The 22555-nt window shown below is 37.7% G+C and overlaps 1 protein-coding gene across 1 annotated transcript in view; it reads left to right on the top strand.

Annotated features, from left to right (window-relative positions):
* DCDC1 (doublecortin domain containing 1) overlaps positions 1–22555 on the top strand; it is a 333646-nt gene that overhangs the window by 152595 nt on the left and 158496 nt on the right. The window contains 6 exon segments of the mRNA XM_040980267.1: positions 632–702; positions 705–730; positions 7953–8090; positions 10246–10364; positions 12564–12566; positions 21924–21977. Of these exon segments, the coding sequence (XP_040836201.1) occupies positions 632–702; positions 705–730; positions 7953–8090; positions 10246–10364; positions 12564–12566; positions 21924–21977 (411 nt within the window).

Raw genomic sequence — 22555 nt, 5'->3', positions numbered from 1 at the left:
TTTTATTTAAATTACTCAAATTGGATCTAGGCTATTAAGTACTACAATGTGAATCTGTCCCTGTTAAATGTAAAATAATTTTTTCAGATTATTTACTTAATTTTTACACTCCATTTTTCTTTCTATAATTTAAAGTGCATTATTTGAAATAGTAATAATTATACCCTTATTATATCTCTCAAAGCATTGATAAGCATTGCTATAACCCATTTTTGGACTGGTTTCTGTTAAGTACAGCATTGCATGATTTTTTGTAATATATCAGTGTTGAGCCAAATGATTTTGATTTTTAGAATCAAATTTAGCTCGTTTACAGGTAAGTGAGTAATTGAACTAAGAACAAAACCCAACCCTTTCTGTTTGTGGTTTTTCTCCACTCAATAGACTATGATTCCTCCTAAAATACCAAACTGGTATGTAAATGCAACTATTCTAAGTATAAAGAGATTCTTTATTATTTTTAGCCTGTTGTATTTATAATGTAGATTTAATGAGGATGATTTCCATAGATAAAAATTATGATATTTTGTTCTGATAATTTGCCACTAACCCCTACTATCATAAATTATTGTAAGGTAACATTCTAAAACCTTTCTTTTGCCCAATTTGTAGAAACTATGACACCTTACAGAGTATTGCTTTGGGAAGTTTGTGAAGACTTTCCAGTCAGTCAGCAGATACCTGATCACTTTGAAAAGGTGGATAGGAGAATGATTTTCTGTAGAATAAGGTAATGTTTTACATGTTATATTCACCAAAGTGCCGTCTATGTATTGGACATAGTGCATTTGTGTGTTTTCGAAGTTTTTTACACTAAATTATTTTTACAATTTGTCATGTGCACTTTTTTCTGCTAAACTGAAACAATTCCTAATTTTCAAAAAAGGTCGATCTGAAATGTGTCATTAAGTCCTACGGTTTGATTTGTTTGTATTAGTGCACTTTTAGTAGCAGAGGTCTGTTTTGAAAGTCTAGGATGGCTGTTACTTCTCAGTGCTTTAGGATTTGACATTTTTGCTCTTATAGCTCAACATAGCAAAGGAACATTTATCCTTCCAGTACAGAAGGCTGTTTCCCTCAAGCCAACCCATAAAAGGTTAAACATGTCAGTAAAGAAGGAATAAGTCTTCTGTTTTTCTTAGCTGGCAAACTCTGTAGGGTTGTTGTTCATTCTCACTGCTTACGCTTTGGTTTTTTTTTTTTTTTAATACATAAAAAGCAAAACCAAAAGGCTCTTACAAGACAGAGGCTCAAAGAAAGTAGGACTTCCTGTCAACTGATTCGGACCTTTTATTTAGAACATACATTGCAGATGACACAAAGCCCCAAGTGCACTTTTTAAATTTCTCCATAATGCTTGTTCAATTGATTACACCAAAATTCATGCTGAAAAGACTGGTTTTTAAGAAGCATGTGAACATAAATGGTGTAATTATAAATGAAGAAGCGAATATTTATAATCCTATTTCCAAATGAGTGTATAAAATGAAAGTAAAATGGCAGACTAATTAATGCTTTTGTATTTAAAGTCATTTGACATTAAGATTTATTAAGTATCTTCTTGGAACTTTTTTTTTTTTTTTTACTGTAGCAGCGTTTTCCCTGCTCAAACAATCCATTTGCAACATGTTGCCTACTGATGTAACAAATTTATATCTGACTCATTCTGGTCTTCCTGGTTCTCATCCAGTCTTTGCCTACTATCTCTTCTTTTTCCCATATTCTTGTCTCAATTTTCTCTGCACTCTGCACTGTATTCTAACAGACTGTACCATTGCTTGCATTCCATTTCGGTAAACTTGATGTGTGGCTGGTGTTCTTTTCCCAGGTTGCACCTCAGCCATCACCATCCCTCGCCTAAGCCTATGTCTTCTCTTTTTCAGAAAGCCTCTCAGGTCCTATTTGAGTTGTCAGAACTCTCCTTTTTGTCCTCTGTATTCTTAGCATTTATATTTTGATAAAGGCACTTGCTTTTATGTTTTTCTCTTCAACTAGATGGAAAATTCTTAGGGCAGCGACATCTTTGTATTCCTAAGTGCTAACATATTTTTGAATGTAGGGCAGGCACACAATGCATTTTTGATGAATGCATTTTTTTTTAATTTACCCATAACCTATCTTTCAAGGCTGACTGTTCTCTGATATGTCCTTTGTGTGTTAGTCAAGCACCCCATGCTTTCTATTATTATGCCCATGTGGATGAGTCGGCCTGGAATTCAACCACTCCTTTTCTTTCTTCACCACCCCCCGGTTTTCTCTGTCACCCTTGTGCCATATCCTAGCATGCAGCCTGGCATATAGTTGGCATTCAATAAATGCTGTCAAAATCCTGCCCATCATGCAAGCCCTATATGATTTGTGATTAATTTATGAAATCTTTTCTTTTACCCCACCCCATCCCCAAATCAGACATCCTGGCATCCCTTCTGTGCAATTTACAATGACATTGACTAGAAACTGTTCCTTACACAACATTTAAAAATGTATGTTTTTGCATTGTTTAAAGTCAACAAGACTAAATCTGAGCACATTTCAGGTTGCCCTGGGGTATACAGGGAAGGATGGTTGATCCTACAGGGTCTGTTGGGATCAGGTGTGAAGGGTCTTAATTCAGTATTGGAGATTCTGGGTGGTGTTCTGTAGAAAACACGGAGAGAGTAAAAACGATAGGAGCAGAGCAAAGATCTGAGCTGGTCCTTGTGTTATGGAAGACCTTTTCTTATCCTCCCTGCTAAAATAAAAATTACTCCATGGCAAAGGACATCGTGTTCATCCTTGTCTTTGCTGCCATATTTGTATGCCCAGGATTAACGATGGTGAATTGGATTCGCTGGTTAACTAACTCATTCCAAACAATCATCTCAAAACTGAACAGTTTTTATGAATGAGATATCAGAGGAAAGGAACTCCAAAGCAAGATTTTTCTCTTTGCTTTGGTGTCAAAATGGAACTTTACGTGGTAACTTTGTTTCTGCCATTGAAAAACAGAAAAAATAAGGCTCCATAATTAATTTTTCATTATGAATTGGTTCTAACCATTTAGTGAAACAGATAAAGCATTCATCTTAAGTAAATGTTTATATTATATTTTTGGAAGAAAAAACTGATTTTTGAATAAATTTTAGTCCATTCAAAATATCAGTCTGAGAAAGCAAAGATTTGATAAATTGTAAGAGCGAGCTTTTAAGAAATATCCCCTCCCCTCACCTTAGCTGTGAAATCTTTAAAATCCTTTCAGAAAAAAACCTTCCGCATTTACAGAGATGTGATCAGCGATTTGGGAATAGTAATTTAATTACCTGAAAAGGAGCACTTTTAAAGATGGATTCCGGCAGAGGTGACAGATATCTATAAGGCATTTTGTTGTAGAATCTTTCTGCTCATTGAGGTAAAAAAGACACTAAGAGGATTACAACTGGGGTTGAGGGAAGGGACGCAAAAGCCGATATTCTTGATGCATACGTTTCAAAATTGGCTTGAGATAAAGATATCAGTGCCCAACCCCTGACTGTTCCTTTAAATCTCTTATTGACAAGTAAAAACCTTTCCTACAGAGAAAAATTTGGAACATATAATCCCCATTTGTAATGTGGAAGACAGATACAACCCTGACAATTACAACCTGTTGCACTTTTATCCATTTCAAAGCAACATTTGGATTCTACTACAAAATGACCATTTGGTAAATACATCTTTCAAGAGCTTTCTATTGTTTCTTAAATTGGCAACATTTTTAGATGGATTCCAATAAAGTGAAATCCTTCCACGAAATGGATGAAATGTAAGCTCCCTGGTAGTTAAAATAAAAGAAAAACATTTTGAGAACAGTAGGCTGAGGAAAGCCTGGTTATGGGAAAATACAGCAGAAGAAATGAGCTTGAGTGTTTGGCAAGTCATATATTCTATCAAAATGGAAAGCAAGTTTATTTTGATCCTAACCTTTTCACAGACATCAGCAGGACATTAGTGACAACTTTATGAAAACAGAAAAAGAAATAACAAGTTACAATTTTAGAATTACGGTATACTCTTTGGAAGTTGACTTGTTCACTTTGCAGTTACAGATGCTGGCAGAATACATCCAGGACTGCTGAACTGGGATATTATTCTGGCACTATATATATTTTGTTGTTGTTGCAAATTAGAAAAAGATCAGTCTTTATTTCTTTGGGGAGCAATTGATTCAGAAACAGTATTTTGTATTCATCAAATACAGGAGAAAAGAGAGAATTATAGTTTAAGTTTGAACTGATGGCCTCAGCATTAGGATATAGGACTAAGACTTTTCCAAGTTCTTACCTTTTTTTTTTGCAGATCACTAGTTGCAAGCCATTTAAGAACACACACCTGCACTCAATTCCTTTGCCATGTTTGTTTTTATAATTATGTTTTAGGTACTATTTTCTCATTTCAAACCTATGTATTTCTTGGCCTTGGGGACAGCTGAACCTGTCAAATTAGAGGGAAACAATTGAGAAGGGAACAGCTAAGAAATGATGAGAAACATTTTGGGTAACATTTCTTATAATCATGACTTTGTGTATAAATTTATTCCTCTTGGCCTTAAGTGCGTTAGCAAAAATGAAAATTTTCTAAAATTTTTGTATAATAAAATATTTTGTTTTGAATGACAGTTTTCTTCTGTGAAGTTCTCCTATCAAGAAAAAAAATCATTGTCTTGTAGTCTGTCCCTTACTTAAAGGAGGCTGTGTATTTATGTATTCAAAGAAATAAAAGAGAATTGCTCAAAAAAATTCACAACAGACTGAAAAAATTTTTCAAAGGACACTTGTGAAAGTATTAACTCAACAAGAGTTTCAACATAAATGATATCATAAATAAGAACACTGATGCAAATATATGCAGAAACATGTTTCCTGAGGACACTTCTTTTCATGGGAATTGGAATTAGAAAGTTTATTCTGGGTACATCTTTAAAAATTCTGGCATACCATGGGCATTCAGAAAAAAACTATGCAATCCTTTTGTATCAAACTAAACTTTATTTCTATTTTCTACCAAGTTTTGAAACACCTTGTGTATTACACGTTATATTGCAAGCTGTCAGATCACTATCAGTTTTTCACACTTTTTCTTTTCTCCTCATAAATATTTGAGCTAAAGCTATATCATCGGATTAAACAGAGTTTTTGCCAAAATTGAAGTTTTAAAGGAAACATTTGCCTTCGGAACCAGATCTGGACCTCGATTTTGTTTGGAGATTTTAGCAGCTTCCAGCCTTGGGATGACTTCGCTTTCCTTCTGTGTCACTAAATTTTGGAAAATTAATATTCTCATCAGGCTCCATTCCATAGTGGCCTTTTGCCATGTGTTCCAGAGAAATTCATATATTTTTGTATAAATTAAAAAGTGTTAACAATTTTTTTTGTTAAAATAAATGCTTCAAAAGCAAACAAACAAAACAAATGGAAGAAAAAGATGAAATCACAAGGAAAAAAAAATCATGTCCATGATCAGTTTTAAGCAAGAACCCCAGTCTTGGCAGGATTTTGTTTTTAATAACATGCAATGAAGCTGAGTTAGTCGGCCTGGAAGTGTCTGCTCTATGGAGAATCACTTGGGAGCCGTCCAGCAAAATATCTCTTGAAGAACAGCATGGTGTTGGTACTGGGTGCCAGCCCAAAGCAGAGACAAAGGACCCCTTTGCTCTTCACCAATAAGCCAACTGTTAAAAGATTAAACCGTGTTGTGGAGATAACAAGAATTTAGGCGCTGGCAGCAGGTGCTGTACAAAGAAGCAGTTGGCAGTACAGTTCTTCTGTCTGACTAATTCCAGTCAAAACAATCTTCTGCCCAGTTGCAGAGGGGAGTTCTGAGTGTGATGGCAACTTGGACGTAGGAGGCTGAGTGAGAATGCTGCTTTAAAGGCTGAGTCCTGCGGCGGATGGATTAGTAGAATATAGTTTATCATTGTTCAGAAGCGGTGGGGGATTTCCCTCCAGAATTCAGCCATTGCTGGCTAGCTGGGGAATGTACAAAGAACTGTATGTCAAATCTGCTTATGTGAAGGGGTTACTGTAGTTTTAAACTTTTGGGTTCACATATGAGTGATACAACATTTTTTTGTCCTGAAAGATTACTATATTCTATTATAATAGTGAAATATTGCTATACTATTATAACATATGTATATATAGCAAGATCACATAATTATTATATAACATTACTAATAGCTCATTAAATATATTAGTTGTTCCTCTGTTATTGTCAGATCATATTTATAAAATATTGCCTTTTAGGTTACCAATTAATTTGTGTATTCTTAAAATTTTTTACTCAAAAATACATTCACAGGAATAAAATCTATTTTTAGTGTTAGAAAAATGATTTAAAATCTTGCTGAAATAACATGTTATGTGCTGTAAGAATAAATTGGTATACTTCTACAATTTTACACAAATAATTGTTCATACTAAAAACTCGGGAAATTTAATGGTACAATCTAGGAGATAAAGTTTGTTTAGGGGGCCAGCATTGCGGTGTGATGGGGGGGCCAGCATTGCGGTGTGATGGGAACAGTAGCCACTGCAGTGCTCGCCGCCCACGTGGCTGCTGACGTATGTCCCCTCTGCTCTGTTTCCAATCCAGCTCCCTGCTAATGTCCTAAGAAAAGAAACAGAAGATGGCCCAAGTACTGGGACCCAAATGAAATTCCTTGCTTCTGGTTTTGGTCTGGCTCAGGTCTGGCTGCTGCAGGCTGTTGGAGTAAACCAATGGGTAGAAGTTTTCTCTCCCCCTGTCTCTCCCTTTCTCTCTGTAACTCTTTCAAATGAACAAATGTGGATATTTTATAAAAATGGTGGAGGGCCTGGTGTGGTAGCCTACTGGCTGGAGTTGTTGCTGTGCATGTGCCAGGATCCCATATGGGCGCCGGTTCTAATCCTGGTAAGAGACCCGAAAGAGTCTCCAGGCTCCTGGCTTCAGATTAGCTTAGCTCTGGCCTCTTGTGGATTGAATCAAAGGATGGAAGATCTTTCTCTCAGTCTCTCCTTTTCTCTGTATATCTGACTTTCCAATAAAAAAAAATAGATCTTAAAAAAAAGGAATTGAAGAAATGTTTAAAAAGGTGGAAATTTATTTGAAAAAGTAAGTTTGTTTAGTGTGATATAGTAGGATTCCTATAGATGATGTGAATGTAAATAAGTCTGAGATATGATACAAGATGCACAATATTTTTGGCATATGTAATCTGATCATGAAAATGAGATACATGGATACAACATTTTCCCCATTAATTCCCTCTGTCCATCCCCACAACTGACTCTACTGTTTATTCTTACAAGATTGTGTGGACTCCAGGCATTTTCCCTGTCTTTGATGTCTCCATTCTGTATTCCATTATGTCTATCTACTATTGTCAGATTAGCCTCACTGGAATCTGTTGTGTCCTAGTTCCTCCAGCTTGAAAGGTTTTGCTGACTCCGACTGTCTACCTAATTCTCCAGCTTTACGCTTGGCACTGTCTGCAGCTTGGTCATATTTAGCTTTCAAGCCCAGCAATAAATCACAGTACACTTTGGTGTACTTGCATTTTCTTGGAATACTTTCTAGTTTTTATCATTTCTGTCACATAATCTCCATTCATAATCTCCAGTTAACATGTTAGCTCTATCAAGTTGCTCCACATTTTCATTGCTTTAGAAGAAATTATTCATTCTCTTTTGGTTTCATGCCTATAATACCATTTATAATAAGTCACATGGAGCTCAACATAAACTAGTGTGTGTCTGAGTGTTAGCAGTGGGTTATGGGCTCTTCTCTGTATATATTTTGGGCAGGAAAAATATTTTTAAATATGCCATTATCAGAGCTGGTGCTCAACAAATATTGACTGAATTAAATTAAAGGGGATTGAATATGACTTTTTGAAAAGAAGCCTCAGTTGACACACATAATTTAACTGAGTTAAAATGTATATTCTTCTCATATAGGTGGATCCTAATGTCTTTCTTCCACACTTCTTTTTTCCCATTGGAAAGTGGAGTGGCTCAAGTAGCCAAGTGAGCAACAGGGGTCAAATAGTGCTGTCCACGCAGTGGCCTGCAGCCAGCGTGTGGCTGATCATGTGGGTTGACTCTCTGTTGTTCCCAACCCCTGGTGTCCTTGTGCACAGGAGTATATAAATGAAAGCTTGGGCAGTTATCAGTTGCGGTTCGTTGCTATGGAATGCTTTCATTGCTCTTGGTATCATCCATCCCAGAAGCCTGCTGCAGATCCAAAAGTGAGCATTCAGTTCAGTTCTAGACATGCCGATTAATTCCTAACTCTGTATATTTACGCTAATAGAACTTACCTTGGCAAAGATGAAGTTTTAAAAAATATGACTGAGTGTAAAATATGAACATAACCTAACATTTTATACCTCTGTACTGGAAATATTTAAGTTTTAAAACATAATGCTGTTGGATATGATTTTCTGCTCACTAAAAATTATATTTTTTAATTCCGTATTTCTGTCTGCATTAGACTACTGAACATTCTTCATATACTACCCTTTGCCACTACATGGTAGATGATTCTGCCTCTGATGGGTGGACTCACTTGGTCAAACTTGGTCTTCTACCAACTTTGAGGAGGACAGATGAAAACTATTGTCTTCATATGTTCTGGATTGCCTTCTCCTATTGTTCTTTGATTCTCTGAGAGTTGAGAATAAACATATAAAATAATTAAGATATGGAGGTACTAAAAGATACTATTTGCTTCTTGTAACAAATTAGAATGAGGTTAGATAAAGCTGAAATCTGTTTCCAACCTGGAGACTCTATTTCTCCTAGTCCTATACACATTGTGCTCTGTATCTGATTTAATGGCATACTACTGCCTGTTGTATGAGCATCCTCATAAGACACTTAATACACATGTTATTTTATTTTTCATATTTCACAGCTCAAGAACTTGAGGCTAGCAAATAGCAGAGGAAGAAGTCTTGGTTGGTCTGCTTTCAAAACTTAAGCCTTTTCACTATAAAATTCACAGCACTGCTCTGTGTTTGGCCAAGCTGGGTCTGATGGGAACATTTCTCTTAGCACGGTGTGGCACTTGGTAAGTCACACATAGCAGGTTTTCTTCTGAAAAGAGTTGGACCAGTTGGTACAGAAGCTCCACCTCCAACTTAAAACCACCCATGCTTATCTAAGACTTCCTTACTAAGATTATAGTGTTGGAGTTAGATTGGAATTGGAACCTTTTATGTGACTTTAACAAAGTTCCTTACCTACACTAGACCACTATAACATGTGCTTAGTCATATCTGCCGTGCACGGTTGCTATTAGGATAAAATAAGGCTTGTGTGAAGTGCAAACGTTGTATTTGGTACACAGCGCTTAATCAATGGTTGCCACTTGTGTTCACCCTAAGTAATTCTTATTCTGTATGACAAGTATATTCATATACTTATTAGAATCAAAGTGCTTATTAAAAAGACAAATTTTAGAAATGCTTTCACATGTCCTGGTATGTTTTATCCATACAATTAAAACATGAGAAACAGAAGTTGCATGTTAAAATGAAAATAATTTTGAAAAGCCTTCCAGATTGAACTTGTTCATGTAAAGATAAAGTCTTTTACAGAGAAATTTGCATGCCCTAAATCTTCAATAGATTCAGGGCTGAATTTCTCAGGGGCTGTCACTTAATTAGCAGATTGTTCTCATCACCAAGTGAGAAAACAGTTAAATGTTATTCAAACAATATTCCCAATTAATTACTTTGACAGAGAATCCTAACATTTGAAATAAATGCAGTGCATAAACCACCTTAAAATGTTTAAACCCACAGTATTTAGACCCAGAGTGAAACTTTAAATTGATACAAAGGTTAAGGATTTGTTTCAATCTTTTCAGTTCACTGAACTTTTTTTTTCCCCGTGCATACATATTTCAAGGAAGCTAGTAGTTAGAACTCTGGCCAGTGACACGTGATGGACCCCAACTCACTGCACTGTGAAATATGCACAGAAAAAAAAGGACAAATGAAGATATCAAGGTCCGTTTTCTTTTGCACTGAACTGTAAAATGCCACGCTTGTTGGACAGAAGATCACTGATTCTGAGCAGGGCTCACCGACTGCTAAGTTGTGGGTAGTGTTTCACTTTCAGTAACTGTTAATATCCGGGGTTAGCCAGGCATAATGACCTCACTATTTGTGACACATTGTTGAATTTTCTGGTTCTTTTAACTTATTTAGACCTCCCCCCCCCCCCCCCCCCCGTTCATTGGAAGGCTGAGGTGATCCTGAGCCAAGTGATAACTCAGGGCTGCCTTGCTATTGGTCATGTGATCAAAGTCAAGGCTGCTGAGGGAACTTCACTGGAAGTATATAAATTAATCCTACAGAAAAGGTGATGCTTATGAGCTGTTTAGCTCACAGTGGTACATCCAGGGTAGTTTCAAGAATTCTAAGCTGTCATTCAGGTGCTGCTTTTTAGCTTAGAGAGAAAATTTACTTTTAAATAAGCTCTTCTTTATTTTTAAAGCTATATTTATTTGAAAGGCTGAGTAACAAAGACAGATCTTCTGTCTACTGGGTCACCCCCAAATGCTGCACCAGGCCACAACTAGAAGCAGGAAATTAAATGTATCCCACATGATCGGCAGCTACCAAGGTACTTAGGCCGTGATCTGCTGTGATGCTAGGCACGTTAGAAGGGAGCTAGGTTGCAAGCAGAGCTTCGGGGACCCAGAACTGGCCTCATAAATGGTGATTTAACCTGCTGTGTTAAAACACTGGGCCCCAAAATGTTTATTTAGAGTTCAAAATTGTATCTATTATACAAATATTATAATATTATATATTATTTTATTATCATATAATAAAATACTGTATAAATATATATTAACCTTGAAAATGCAGGCCAGTTAATTTTGACATGCTTTAAAAATATTTATTTTTAAAGATTTATTTGTTTATTTTTATTGGAAAGGCAGATTTACAGAGAGAAAGATCTTTCATCCACTGGTTCACTCCCCAAGTGGCTGCAGTGGCCGAAGCTGATCTGATCTGAAGCCAGGAACCAGGAGCTTTGTCTGGGTCCCCTGTATGGGTACAAGCTCCCAAGACTTTGGTCCATTCTTTACTGCTTTACCAGGCCACAAGCAGGGAGCTGGATGGGAAGTGGAACAGCCAGGATATGAACCAGCACCCACGTGGGATCCAGTGCATGCAAGGTGAGGATTTAACCACTAGACTATTGCACTGGGTCCAGTGTTTTAAAATGTTTTATATAGTAGTATGCTGACCTTCAACATGTGCCTATCTCAAAAGACCAGTTACTGCTTTACCCTGTTGGCCAAACAGTATTTCCTTCTATCTGCTTACTTATCATTAGAAAACTTAAGTATTTACCTGTATTCCCAACTCTTTCCATCATTTGAATACGAAACATTGAACAGTGAAAACAATGGAAATCAGAACTTACAATCTTGCGTGGAGCTGTGTTCTCTTTTTTTTCCTTTCCTGAATTCAGAAGATGCAGTAACAAGTTAAAAAAAAAGGGGAAGGGGATTGAAAAAATGAGCAATAAGGAAGAAAATAAAATTTATTTTTAATTATGTGGAAATGTTATTTCTTGTAAAGTTTCTCTTTCTTGATGACTCAACTCAAGGGAATCCTGGGCTGAATTCCTGGTGCCTTTGGCTTGCTTGGGTCTGGCTGTTGTTGGCATTGGGGAATCCATCTGGTGAATGGAAGATCTCTCCCTACTTCTCTCTTTCTGTTTTGCAAATGAAATGAAAATAAACAATTAATTGCCTAAACAGGACATTTAAAGGCTTTGGAGAACAAAAGTAATGTATAATAATACTATAGAAATTTTTGCCTCCTCCCTAGATCTAAGAGAAATAGTAAAACTTGATTAAATATAAGGATGAAGAGGGCAATTTAGAAAAAGATATCATGGTAAATTAGGAACTTTGGGCACCTACTTCTTTCTTTTTATTGGGAAGTCAGATACACAGAGAGGAGAAGAGAGAGAGGAAGATCTTCTGTCTGCTGATTCACCTATCAAGTGGCTGCAATGGCTGGAGATGTGTTGATCTGAAGCCAGAAGCCAGGATCCTCTTCTGGGTCTCCCACGCGGGTGCAGGGTCCCAATGTCTTGGGCTGTCCTCAACTGTTTTCCCAGGCCACAAGCAGGGAGCTAGATGGAAAGCAGAGCCAATGGGACATGAACCGGCCCCACACAGGATCCCGGTGTGGGCAAGGCGAGGACTTTAGCTACTAAGCTACTGTGCTGGGCACCTGGCATCTACTTCTAAAATGAACATCTTTTTTTTTTTTTTCTGAAATTAGTCTTAGAGCAACAAATCAAAAATGTGATAAAGCTAATCATGTATACATTAACAAGTCCTGTATTCATTAATATTAAAAACCTTTAAAAAGTAGGGCAAAGGAATTAAATTAAGTGTAACAGGATGTTAAATATTAGTTTTCCAGCTGCCTCTGAGTTTTGACAGAAGCATCAAAGGTTGACCATAAGAAGTATCAGGTACTGTGCTTTCTTAAAACAAAGTGTTTCTCCAGTCTCAGAGAGCAGGGAAAGGCAGTCCAAACTGGCTCAATGAATATTAGTGTTTTTCCTGCATCCACTTTCCGTAAAGGAATGCAAAGCAATACTGGGAATGTTGAAATGAGTGTTTGAAAACAATATGGATCCTTAGACCCTTTTAGTTAGGGTTTCATTCTGAACATCTCCCCAACCCCCTCACACCAGAGTTCTGCATGAACACGTTTTGAAAATGATTGCAATTATATGAACAGAAATCAATGTGAATGCGTGCATTTGCAGACATCACTTTGGGAAACAATGAACTACAGTGATCAGAGCACTAAGAAAAGGAAGGAGCAGATATTTGATATTGTGAAACAGAGACAGGCATTGCAGCACTGTGCATTTCTGTCCCACTTCCGGTGCCTGCATCCCATCACGGAGAGCAGGGTCTTGTCCAGCTGTGTTACTTCAAAAGCCACTTCCTGCTCGTGCATCCTAGGAGGAAACATGTGGTGCCCTGAATGCTTGGATCCCTACTACCCAAATGGAAGGCTCAGATGCAACTTGTGCCTCCTGATTTTGACCTGGCTGGCTCCGAGTGGCGATAGGTATTTTGGAGTGAATCATCTCTTTGTCTCCCTCCCTCTGTGTTGCTCTATAGGAGTGAATAGGTGGATGGATGGATGGATAAATGAACAAATGAATCAATGTTTTAAAAATATTGGCTACAGGGAGGTACACTGAGCTGGTTAAAGCCAAAATGGTAGGTAGTAACTGAAAAAAGCACCAAAACAGAGTGTCTGACTTTTAGCTCAGTACCTTTTCAGTTAGTTTGGAAGTATATCATATAATTTATTTGGGGTAACTTGGAGATGGAAAATGGAATTAAGTATTTTAGTCTCATTGATTACAACTTGAAACAGTCTGATTTATCACTGATCAATTTACTCATCAATGTTTTCATACAGTTGTGTTAAAATAATATTCAAGGACTGGCATCATGGCATAGCAGGGTGTCACCTCTGATGCCAACACTCTATGTGGGTGCCAGTTTGAGTCCAGGCTTTTCTACTGCCAATCCAGCTCCCTGCTATTGTGCCTGGGAGAGCAACACAAGATGGTCCAGTTGCTTGGCCCTGAGCCATCCACCTGGGAGACCTTGATGAACCTGCTGGCTCCTGGTTCTACCCTGGCCCAGCCTCCGCAATTGCAACCATTTGAGGAGTGAACAAGCAGATGGAAGAGTTCTCTCTGTCTTTCCCGCTCTCTGAAGCCCTGCCTGGCAACTAAATAATCTTTGAAAAGAAATCACTAAATAATTTGATACTACAACACATTCTTCTGAGATACTGAGAGAATTCATATTTCAACTCTTACTTGTAGAAGTTATAAAACAAAATTGCTGGAGTTTAAGACTGTCAGTATCAAAGCTAAAATTATGCTCCTTACAGATGAGAAAGAGGATTGCTGTAATGTGTTGATGGAAATATGTTGAGATGTCATCAAATTGTCATTTTCTTGTGTATGGTCTATAATCCAGTGCAACTTTATGGATAACAACCAGTTCCTCATGTTGTATAAGTTGTTGTGATCATATTTATATATGAAATGCTAACACAGAGTTTCAAAGTGTAAGTGATATAAAATTGGCAACTAATATACTGATATTAATTATAAAGCTGATCTTATCTTTCACTTGGATAATAGTTTTGCCTGGGGATGAATTGTATGAATTGCAGTTGGGGCTTTCTGAATTAGTATCAGGTTTTCACAAGCATAATTAGAGAGTGAAAAACTTTGAGAAGGATATTCCATTTGCTTATTCACTCCCACTCGAGTGTGGTGGCAGAAGTTCAAGTGCATTGGCAATCACCTACCGCCCTTCCAGGTGTGTTAGTATATGGGAGGATTGGAAACAGAGCACTCAGGAAATGAGCCAACATGGGACACTGTCTTTTCAGGAAGTGGCTCAACCCAATGTTCCACAAGGCCAGGCCTGTGATTATTAACGTAATAAGAATAGAGTTGATTTTCATTCAAAAATCCGTATCTGTGAATTTACTTCTGTTTGAAGTTGATGTTTTGATGTTATTAGCTAATGTGTGAATACTGCTTTCACCTGCTGCTGATACGGAACGGCACTTGCTGCCTATATTTAAAGGTGTCCTTTAAGGAGAATATGGTTTAGCTTTATCTGGCAAATGTTAATTATCACTTTATTTCCAGCAAAAGCAAAACAACAGAAAAACATATTTGGCAGGATTCTGTGATTCTGAAATTTCTTTTATGGATCTTTAAAAAAAATATCTATTTTAGATTTGGATGGAGATTGAAAGAGAGCATACACTCTACTGGTTCAATCCCCAATGCTCCCAATGTTCAGGAATTGTGCAGGCTGAAGCCAGGAACCAGGAACCAAATCCAGATCTCCCATGTGATTGGCAAGCATCCAATGACTTCGGCCATCACTGAGGCCTCCCAGCCTCTGCATGGGAAGAGGCTTGAGCGAAAGACATTGAATTCATGCATTCCTTTACGGGATGTAGCAGTCCTAACTGGCATCTTGGCCACCACTGAAATACTCAGTCTGGATCATTTTAAGAAAGAAAACTCAGTCCTGAGTTTTACTCAATTGATTCTGATTGAGGAAATGTACTGCCTAAAGAGAGGTGAGAAGCACATATTCTGCATGTAGAAGTATAAATTAAGAAATGTCTTTGCAGGCCAGACAAGAAATAGAAAAGCAGGAAGTGGGGTAGGGCTAGTGTGAGGACTGATGGGAGGGTTGGCAGTGAATATAATGAACTGGAGAACATGTGTCTCAGCCAGAGCAGTCATCACTCAGTTCCTGGCTGAGTGCATTGTGACAGAATTTATGCCTTAGTGCTGCCTGTCCTATTTTTCTTTTTTTTTTTTTTAAGAAAAGCTATCATTATACAATTTTTATGCCATCTATTTCCTTTAAAATTTATTTTTATTATTTTTCATTTTACAGTTTTGTAGGTATAGGGATTCCTCCCTTTCTCTCCCCTTTCATCTATTTCTGAATATTCATAACTAATTAAAAAAATTTTAAAACTGCACAGGGCAACAAAATTGGTGCACTTGCAATTTTTATTCTCCATAATCTGGCCTCTGCATGGATATTTTTCGAGATCAGGCGCGTTCAGGGCGGTGTGGCCGTAGACGACAACCACTCAGCATGGGTATTTTTTTCTTTGACACTGGAAGTCAGCTCCTGCATAGCCGTTCGTTAAGAAAGAAACAATATCAATATTAAATGGTGGCTTGAAAACCAATTGATTCATTTGGTTTATTTGTAAGAAACCAAAGTATTTTTTTGAAAAGAAGCATTTTAAACTATTTTGGAAATGGTGCAGGCCACTTGGTAATGGCATTGCTGGTTTGATTTTCCCTCACAGATGGTCAGAGTCACGTAACAGAAAAAAATATAAAAAGGAAAAATATGTGTGAACACTTGCTGCATGGAATAAGTTGATTGACAGCAAATAAGACATAGCTGAACTAATAAGGCATGATATGTTTACAATTTTCTTTGTGAGTTGTCAGGTTGCTACTTTAAGTGCTAGTTCTATTATTTTTAACATATAAAAGGCTATGTCTTGATTCATAGCTTTTGTTAAAATCATGTTATGCTACTTAGGAAGAAAAAGAAGAAACTCCAAAACTTGCTATCACATGAATATTTTCTGTTGTTTATGGAGAAATAAGATTATCACAAAAATTTAAATCATGCAGGTACTTTTGCTACTCAGGAAAATAGGAGACCATCTAACTTTTTTTTTTTTAATATGTAGAACTCAATTGTTTTTGAAGCCTCCTTTTATTATTCTACAGATTTTTCTCAGTGTTCTGCTTTCTGTAACAGATCATTACCCATTCTAACTTTTGTTTTCTAAGACAGTCTCTGATTTCAGGATAATTCCAATGTTGTTAGATGGAATTTTCTAGTCTACCTCCTCTCCCTATTCCAGTTTTTTTGTTCTGTGTTACCGTGGAGTATCAGTCCAGCTGCTGAAGTGGCTGTGGGCTGTCTTCCCAGGCTCCTTGATGTAGAAGTGGCGAGTCTCAGCTGCATTGCCACATACTGTCTACAGTTGTCTATTCTGGCAGTCAGGTACTCAAGTTACAGGCTCAAGCTTCCTCCTAAAAAATTAAGATGAAATTTCTAACAGATTTATTCAACAAAGAAACTTTTATAACATTCAAAAGTGGAACATGTCTCATTATATAAATATAAAAATATTGTGCAAATATGGAGTTGTTAATTATGAGTTAATAAATAATTTTGTAAATTGGGGAAAAAAGAGAATGTAAGTATCTAGAAGAGAGAGAAGCTCTAAATATCTTGATCCACACTGACTTCTGGAAAGAAGAGTATCACTTTGAGGTTAGTGAGAATTTTCTGCTATCTTACCTCTAACCTGTGTAGTAGACTTTGTTTCCCAATAAAAGCAAGTTACATTAATGCAAAGGATTATTTAATCTTCTCTCTCCCTTTCACTTATCCTGTCTTGAATCTTCTGTCTGTTCATCAGTTTTCCAGATAAAAATGTTTTTTTAAATGGAAATTTTAGGGTTACGAACTACATACGGTATATTTTGTTTAAAGGGTTATTTATTTATTTGGAAGTCAAAGTTATAGCGACAAAAGAGAAGGAAGAGTGAGAAAAAGAGCGTTAATCTGCTGGCTTGCTCTCCAAATGGCTGCAACAACCAGGTCTGGGCCAGACTGCAGTCAGGAACTTCAGTCATGTCTGTCACATGGGTGCAGGGCCCGAGGACCTGGGCATCCTCCACTGCTTTCTCAGGTACGAGAGCAGGGTGCGGGATCAGGAGCTGGAGCCAGAGCTGGGACTCAAACCCAGATGTTCTGACTTGTGACACCAGCATCTCACACATCAGGCCATCCCATCCTCCAGCATTCATTTGTGTCTTTATACCTAAATTTGTTTTCTCATGGGTAGCAGGTGGATAGATTTTTTTTTTAACTCTTTATACAATCTAGTCTTTTTAAGTTAATGTTTGCTTTCCATATAGGGTGTTTATATATTTGTATGTGATGCAGTTACTCCTACAAATGCATTCAAATCTACCAACATGTTATTTATTTTCTGTTTGTGATCTTTTCCCCCTTTTTACTCTTTTTTTTCAGATTATTTTTTAAAGAATTTTGTCCAGTTTTTGGCTTGCAAGTTTTAGCTCTTTTGTTATTTAAGTAACTATTTTGGTGGTTATAAAATTTTAACTTAGCATAATCTATTTTATCTACCTTTTGGCTTGCTAGTCATAACTTTGTTATGTAATGGTTACATAATAGTTATGATTCATATTTCGGTGTCTATAGACCTTCAATCTATCAGTCTACTTTAAATTGATATCATTTGACAAACAGTATATGATTCTTTTTTCCATTTCCTATTGTTATTTATGTTACTTCAATCACACATTTTATTGTTCCACATTATCTCCAGTGTTACTATTTTTTGTTTTAAATTATATTTTAAAGGGGCATAAGTATCAGTTAGTTTTGTTATTCCATGTAGTTGCCATCTCAAAAGCTCTCTATATTTCATCTGCTGTCATATTCTGCTTGAAGGATTCCCATTAACAGCGCTTATGGCATAGGTTGCATGTGTCCAATTCTTTCAGCCTAATCTGAAATATTTATTTTGCTTTAATTTGTGCGGAGTTTTCCTTGGGAAAAGATTCTGCGTTAATGGATTATTTTCACTTTTTAGTTTGTTAAAACACTTATTAGCTTATTTATTTGAAGGGCAGGGGGAGATGCAGAAAGAGAGAGCAGGAATCTTCCACTTATTAGTATATTCTCAAAATGCCTGTAGGCCTGCAGCAGCCAAGACAGGATTAGTCTGAAGCCAAGAGCTGGGAAATCCATCTGGATCTTCTACATGTGTAACAGTTCTTGAGCCATGAATTGCTGCATGCCTAGGCACATGCACAGGATGCTGGATAGGAAATGAAATAGAATTCAAAATGGCACTCTGATATTGAATGCAGGCATGCCAAGTAGCATTTTAACCTGATGCACCACAATACCTCTGCCCCTTTTGATGTTTAAAAGGTGTTTTCTTTGAGCTGTTTTGGTGGCACAACGAGCATATCCTCTACCGTGCTGAGCCAGAGACTCATATTGGCAGTGGTTTGAATCCTTCAGCTGCTCCACTTGCTGATTCAGCTCTTTGCTTACGACCTGGGAAAGCAGTGGAAGATGGCCCACGTTCTTAGGTCCCTGCAAACACATGCAAGAACCAGAAGAAGCTCCTGGCTCCCAGCTTTGAACCAGCTCAGCTTTGGCCATTGCCATCATATAGGATACTGAATCAACACATGGAAGATCTCTTTGTTTCTCCCTCTCTTTAAAAATCTGCTTTACAAATACAAATACATAAATCTTTATTTAGAAAAAAAAGTTGTTTCCTTATTTGAACTTCTGCCAACAGATTTTCTGTTGGCCTTATTTCATTTTTCTTATATTCATGAATAATGTCTCTTTTCTCTCTGCCTTTAAGTTTTTTCCTTCATCACCGATTTTAAGCTATTGTAGCATCATGTGCCTTGATCTCATTTTTTTTCCATTTTTTTGAGCCTGGAATTTCTTGGCTTCCTTCCTGAATCTGTGGGTTCCCTTGCAAAACTTTTCTTCCAGGATGTTTCCTGCTTCGTCTCTTCAGATTCTAAAGATTGAGAAATTCAGCTGTATGTTTTCTTCCATCTCATTGATTTTTAAAAATATTTTCCCGTATTTTTCTCTTTGACTTTTTTTGTAAGTAGTTCCTATTGATATCTTGTCAAATTCACTAAAATTATTTTCAACATTACCTAATCTGCCATTAGTCATGATCAGTAAAGATGTGTGTGTGTGTGTGTGTGTGTGTGTGTGTGTGTGTAGTGTTGTTTTCCTGTATTTTTGAAAAGTTTTAAATTTTTAAATTTATTTCAGACGCAGAAAGAAACAGAAAGATCTAGAGTTCTTCTGTTTGTTTACACCCCACGTACCCACAGTAGCTCGATGTTGTCAGGATAAAGTCAGAAACCCAGAACTCCACTTACGTAGAAGGCAGAGATTTCAAGCGTTTGAGCCATGTTCCTCTGCCTTCCAGGTACAATACTAGGAAGCTGTTCCAGGTCCCCTGATCTGGGAAGCAGACGTTCCAAGCTACAGCCAGACCAGCTGCACTCTAAGGCCTGCCCCCGTGTTGTTCATCTCAGTTTTAATGCCCCAGAATTTATTTTTAATCTTTTTATAAGTGTTGTGTCTTTACATGCTCGATCTTTCATCTATCTCTCTGAAAATAAAGAGTATAGTTGAAACAAGCATTTTAATAACCTGTCTAGAAATATTGTATATAATCTCTATTACTTCTGGATTAGTTACAACTGAATGATTTTTCTCTTTATTCTGACAGGCCTGGTAAGTATTGATGCAGCTGTGGTGCTTTATGGCTTGGCATTCTCATGGTCACTGAAGGTAATACTTGGTATATCTTCAGTTCGCAGCATTAATTCTGCTCTAGAAATCTGTTGTCCACTTCAAGTATAGTCCCGCATCAAACTGAGACTGGTGTTGGGTTTGTCTTCTCCTTCTTAGGACCCAACCAGCCCTGGAAAGTCTGCATGATGTCGAAATACTGCCCTTTCCTTTTCTCCTGGGTTGATTTTAATTATATCCCATTTATCCACTCAAGTATACACTGTAACACCTGACACTCACTGGCAACTGCTAAAATAGATTTTAACCAACAGATAATGCAGTGTTGTGGCTGAGGGTCTGCTTTTCTGGTTATAATGTCTGACTTCTCGGGTTTGCATTCCTATCCTTTTTAGTAGGTATGAACTGAACAAATGATTGACTCCTCTCAACCTCAGTTTCCTCATATGTGAAGATGATAACAGTACTGGTTCTAGTCCCAGCTTCTCAACTTTCCATCCAGCTTCCTGCTTAGGGCATAGGAAAGCAATGGAAGATGACTCAAGTCCTTGAGCCCCTGCAATCATGTGAGAGACCCACAAGAAGTTCCTGACTCCTGGCTTCAGATCAGTTCAGTGCTGGCCATTGTAGCCATTTGGAGACTGAGCAGATGGAAGATTTCTGCTTGTCTCTCGCTCTCTCTATAGATCGGCCTTTCAAATAAAACAAAAATTAAAAAAATAGATCATCTTAGACAGCTGTGAGGATTAATATGACAATGTGATTTAAAGCAGTTAGATAGTATGAGGCTCAGAATTTTTGTTGTTAAAGAGGTAGAGTCTGAACACATGTATCTGGGAATCTGACTCAGTCTGTCACATTCTAATCATGATTTTATATTGTATGTCTGTGGTGAACTTTTCTTTGCATGTTGGACAAATGTTCCTTTCTTATTTTATGGATGAGGCAGCTTCTCAAATGCCTGTGTATCCTAGATCTAAGCACACACTACTGTCCATGTAGCCAGGAGCACTTAGTGACAGCTTCCTAGTTATGAATTACAAAATTCAATATGACTTATTTTTGTCAACATTAGATAAAATCAAAAGATAAATAAGCAAGATACGATGCTTTCCGCAGTGTATGCTAGCAGAAAGTTTAAACTGAGTGTGCATCCTGGGCTCCAAGCCAAGCGTTCCGATATGGGTGCAGGCAGCTCTAACAGCTTCTCAATCGCTGTACCAAATACCTACCTTATTACACTGTCACTATTTCTATGGACACACACACACACACACACACACCTCACACACACACACTTCGCACTCACACACACACACACACACCTCGCACACACACACACACCTTGCACACACACACCGCACACACACACACCTCACACACACACACCTCACACACACACACCTCACTCACACACACACCTCACACACATACACACACACACACCTCACACACATCCACCCACCCACACACACGCCTCACACACACACACCTCACACACACACACGCCTCACACAAACCTCATACATCCATACACACACACACCTCACACACACCTCACACACACACACACACACACCCCTCACACACACACCTCACACACACACCTCACACGCACACCTCACACACACACACACACACCTCACACACACACACACACACCTCACACACACACACCTCACACACACACACCTCACACACACACACACCTCACACACACACACCTCACACACATCCACACACACACACCTCACACACACACACCTCACACACACACACACACACACACACACCTCACACTGGGTAGCAGACCAATTGTCTTAATGGAAGCTGCTGCTTTGAGATAGTTGTGAAGATGGTGGCAGAATCCTAGGTAGAGTGGGCAGGCTATAAGGAAAATGATTATTTCAAATGTTAACAACTATTTCTGTGTGGAGTAAAGGAGATGAATCTCAGAAGAGGGTATTTGGAACTGATGGCTGCATCTTTTTTTCCTAAGGCAAGAGCTTTATGAGCCACTAATTTTATTCTTAATGATTTGATACTGTTTTTCCTTCAAAACCAATATGCCTGAAAAATAAGTTATCCAGAGGATTGGAACTTCATGACATATTAGTTTCCCAAGATTATCATAACACAGGCCATTAATTGGGCAGCTTAAAACAACAGCAAGTTAGTTTCCCAGAGTTCTAGAAGCTCAAAGTTTTTAACAAAAATGCTGGCCACACTGGGCTCCATCCAAATCTCTGGAGCATTTTTCCCTGCTTGTTCCATATTCTGGAATTCCCAGGCAATCCCTGGGACTAGCTGCTGCCTTTGTCCCCACATGGCTGTTTCCCTTTCTGAGCCTACCTTTTCACGCAGTTTTCTCTTTTCTGCATGTGTCTTTGTCACTTGTGCCTGTCTTTATAAGGACATCAATAATATTGGATTAGAATCCCTTTTTATTACCTTATAATGAATTGATCACATCTGCAAAGACTCATATTCACAAGTAAGATCATATTGACAAGTAACAAGGAAAGGGTTGCATACTCTTTTGAGACATAATGCAAGCTGTTACATGTAA

The sequence above is a fragment of the Ochotona curzoniae genome, unplaced genomic scaffold (genome assembly GCF_017591425.1).
Source record: "Ochotona curzoniae isolate NIBS_2020 unplaced genomic scaffold, NIBS_Ocur_1.0 contig_3432, whole genome shotgun sequence".
Lineage (NCBI taxonomy): Eukaryota > Metazoa > Chordata > Mammalia > Lagomorpha > Ochotonidae > Ochotona > Ochotona curzoniae.
The sequence above is the reverse complement of the archived record's forward strand: the minus strand, read 5'-3'. Positions and strand labels throughout refer to the sequence as shown.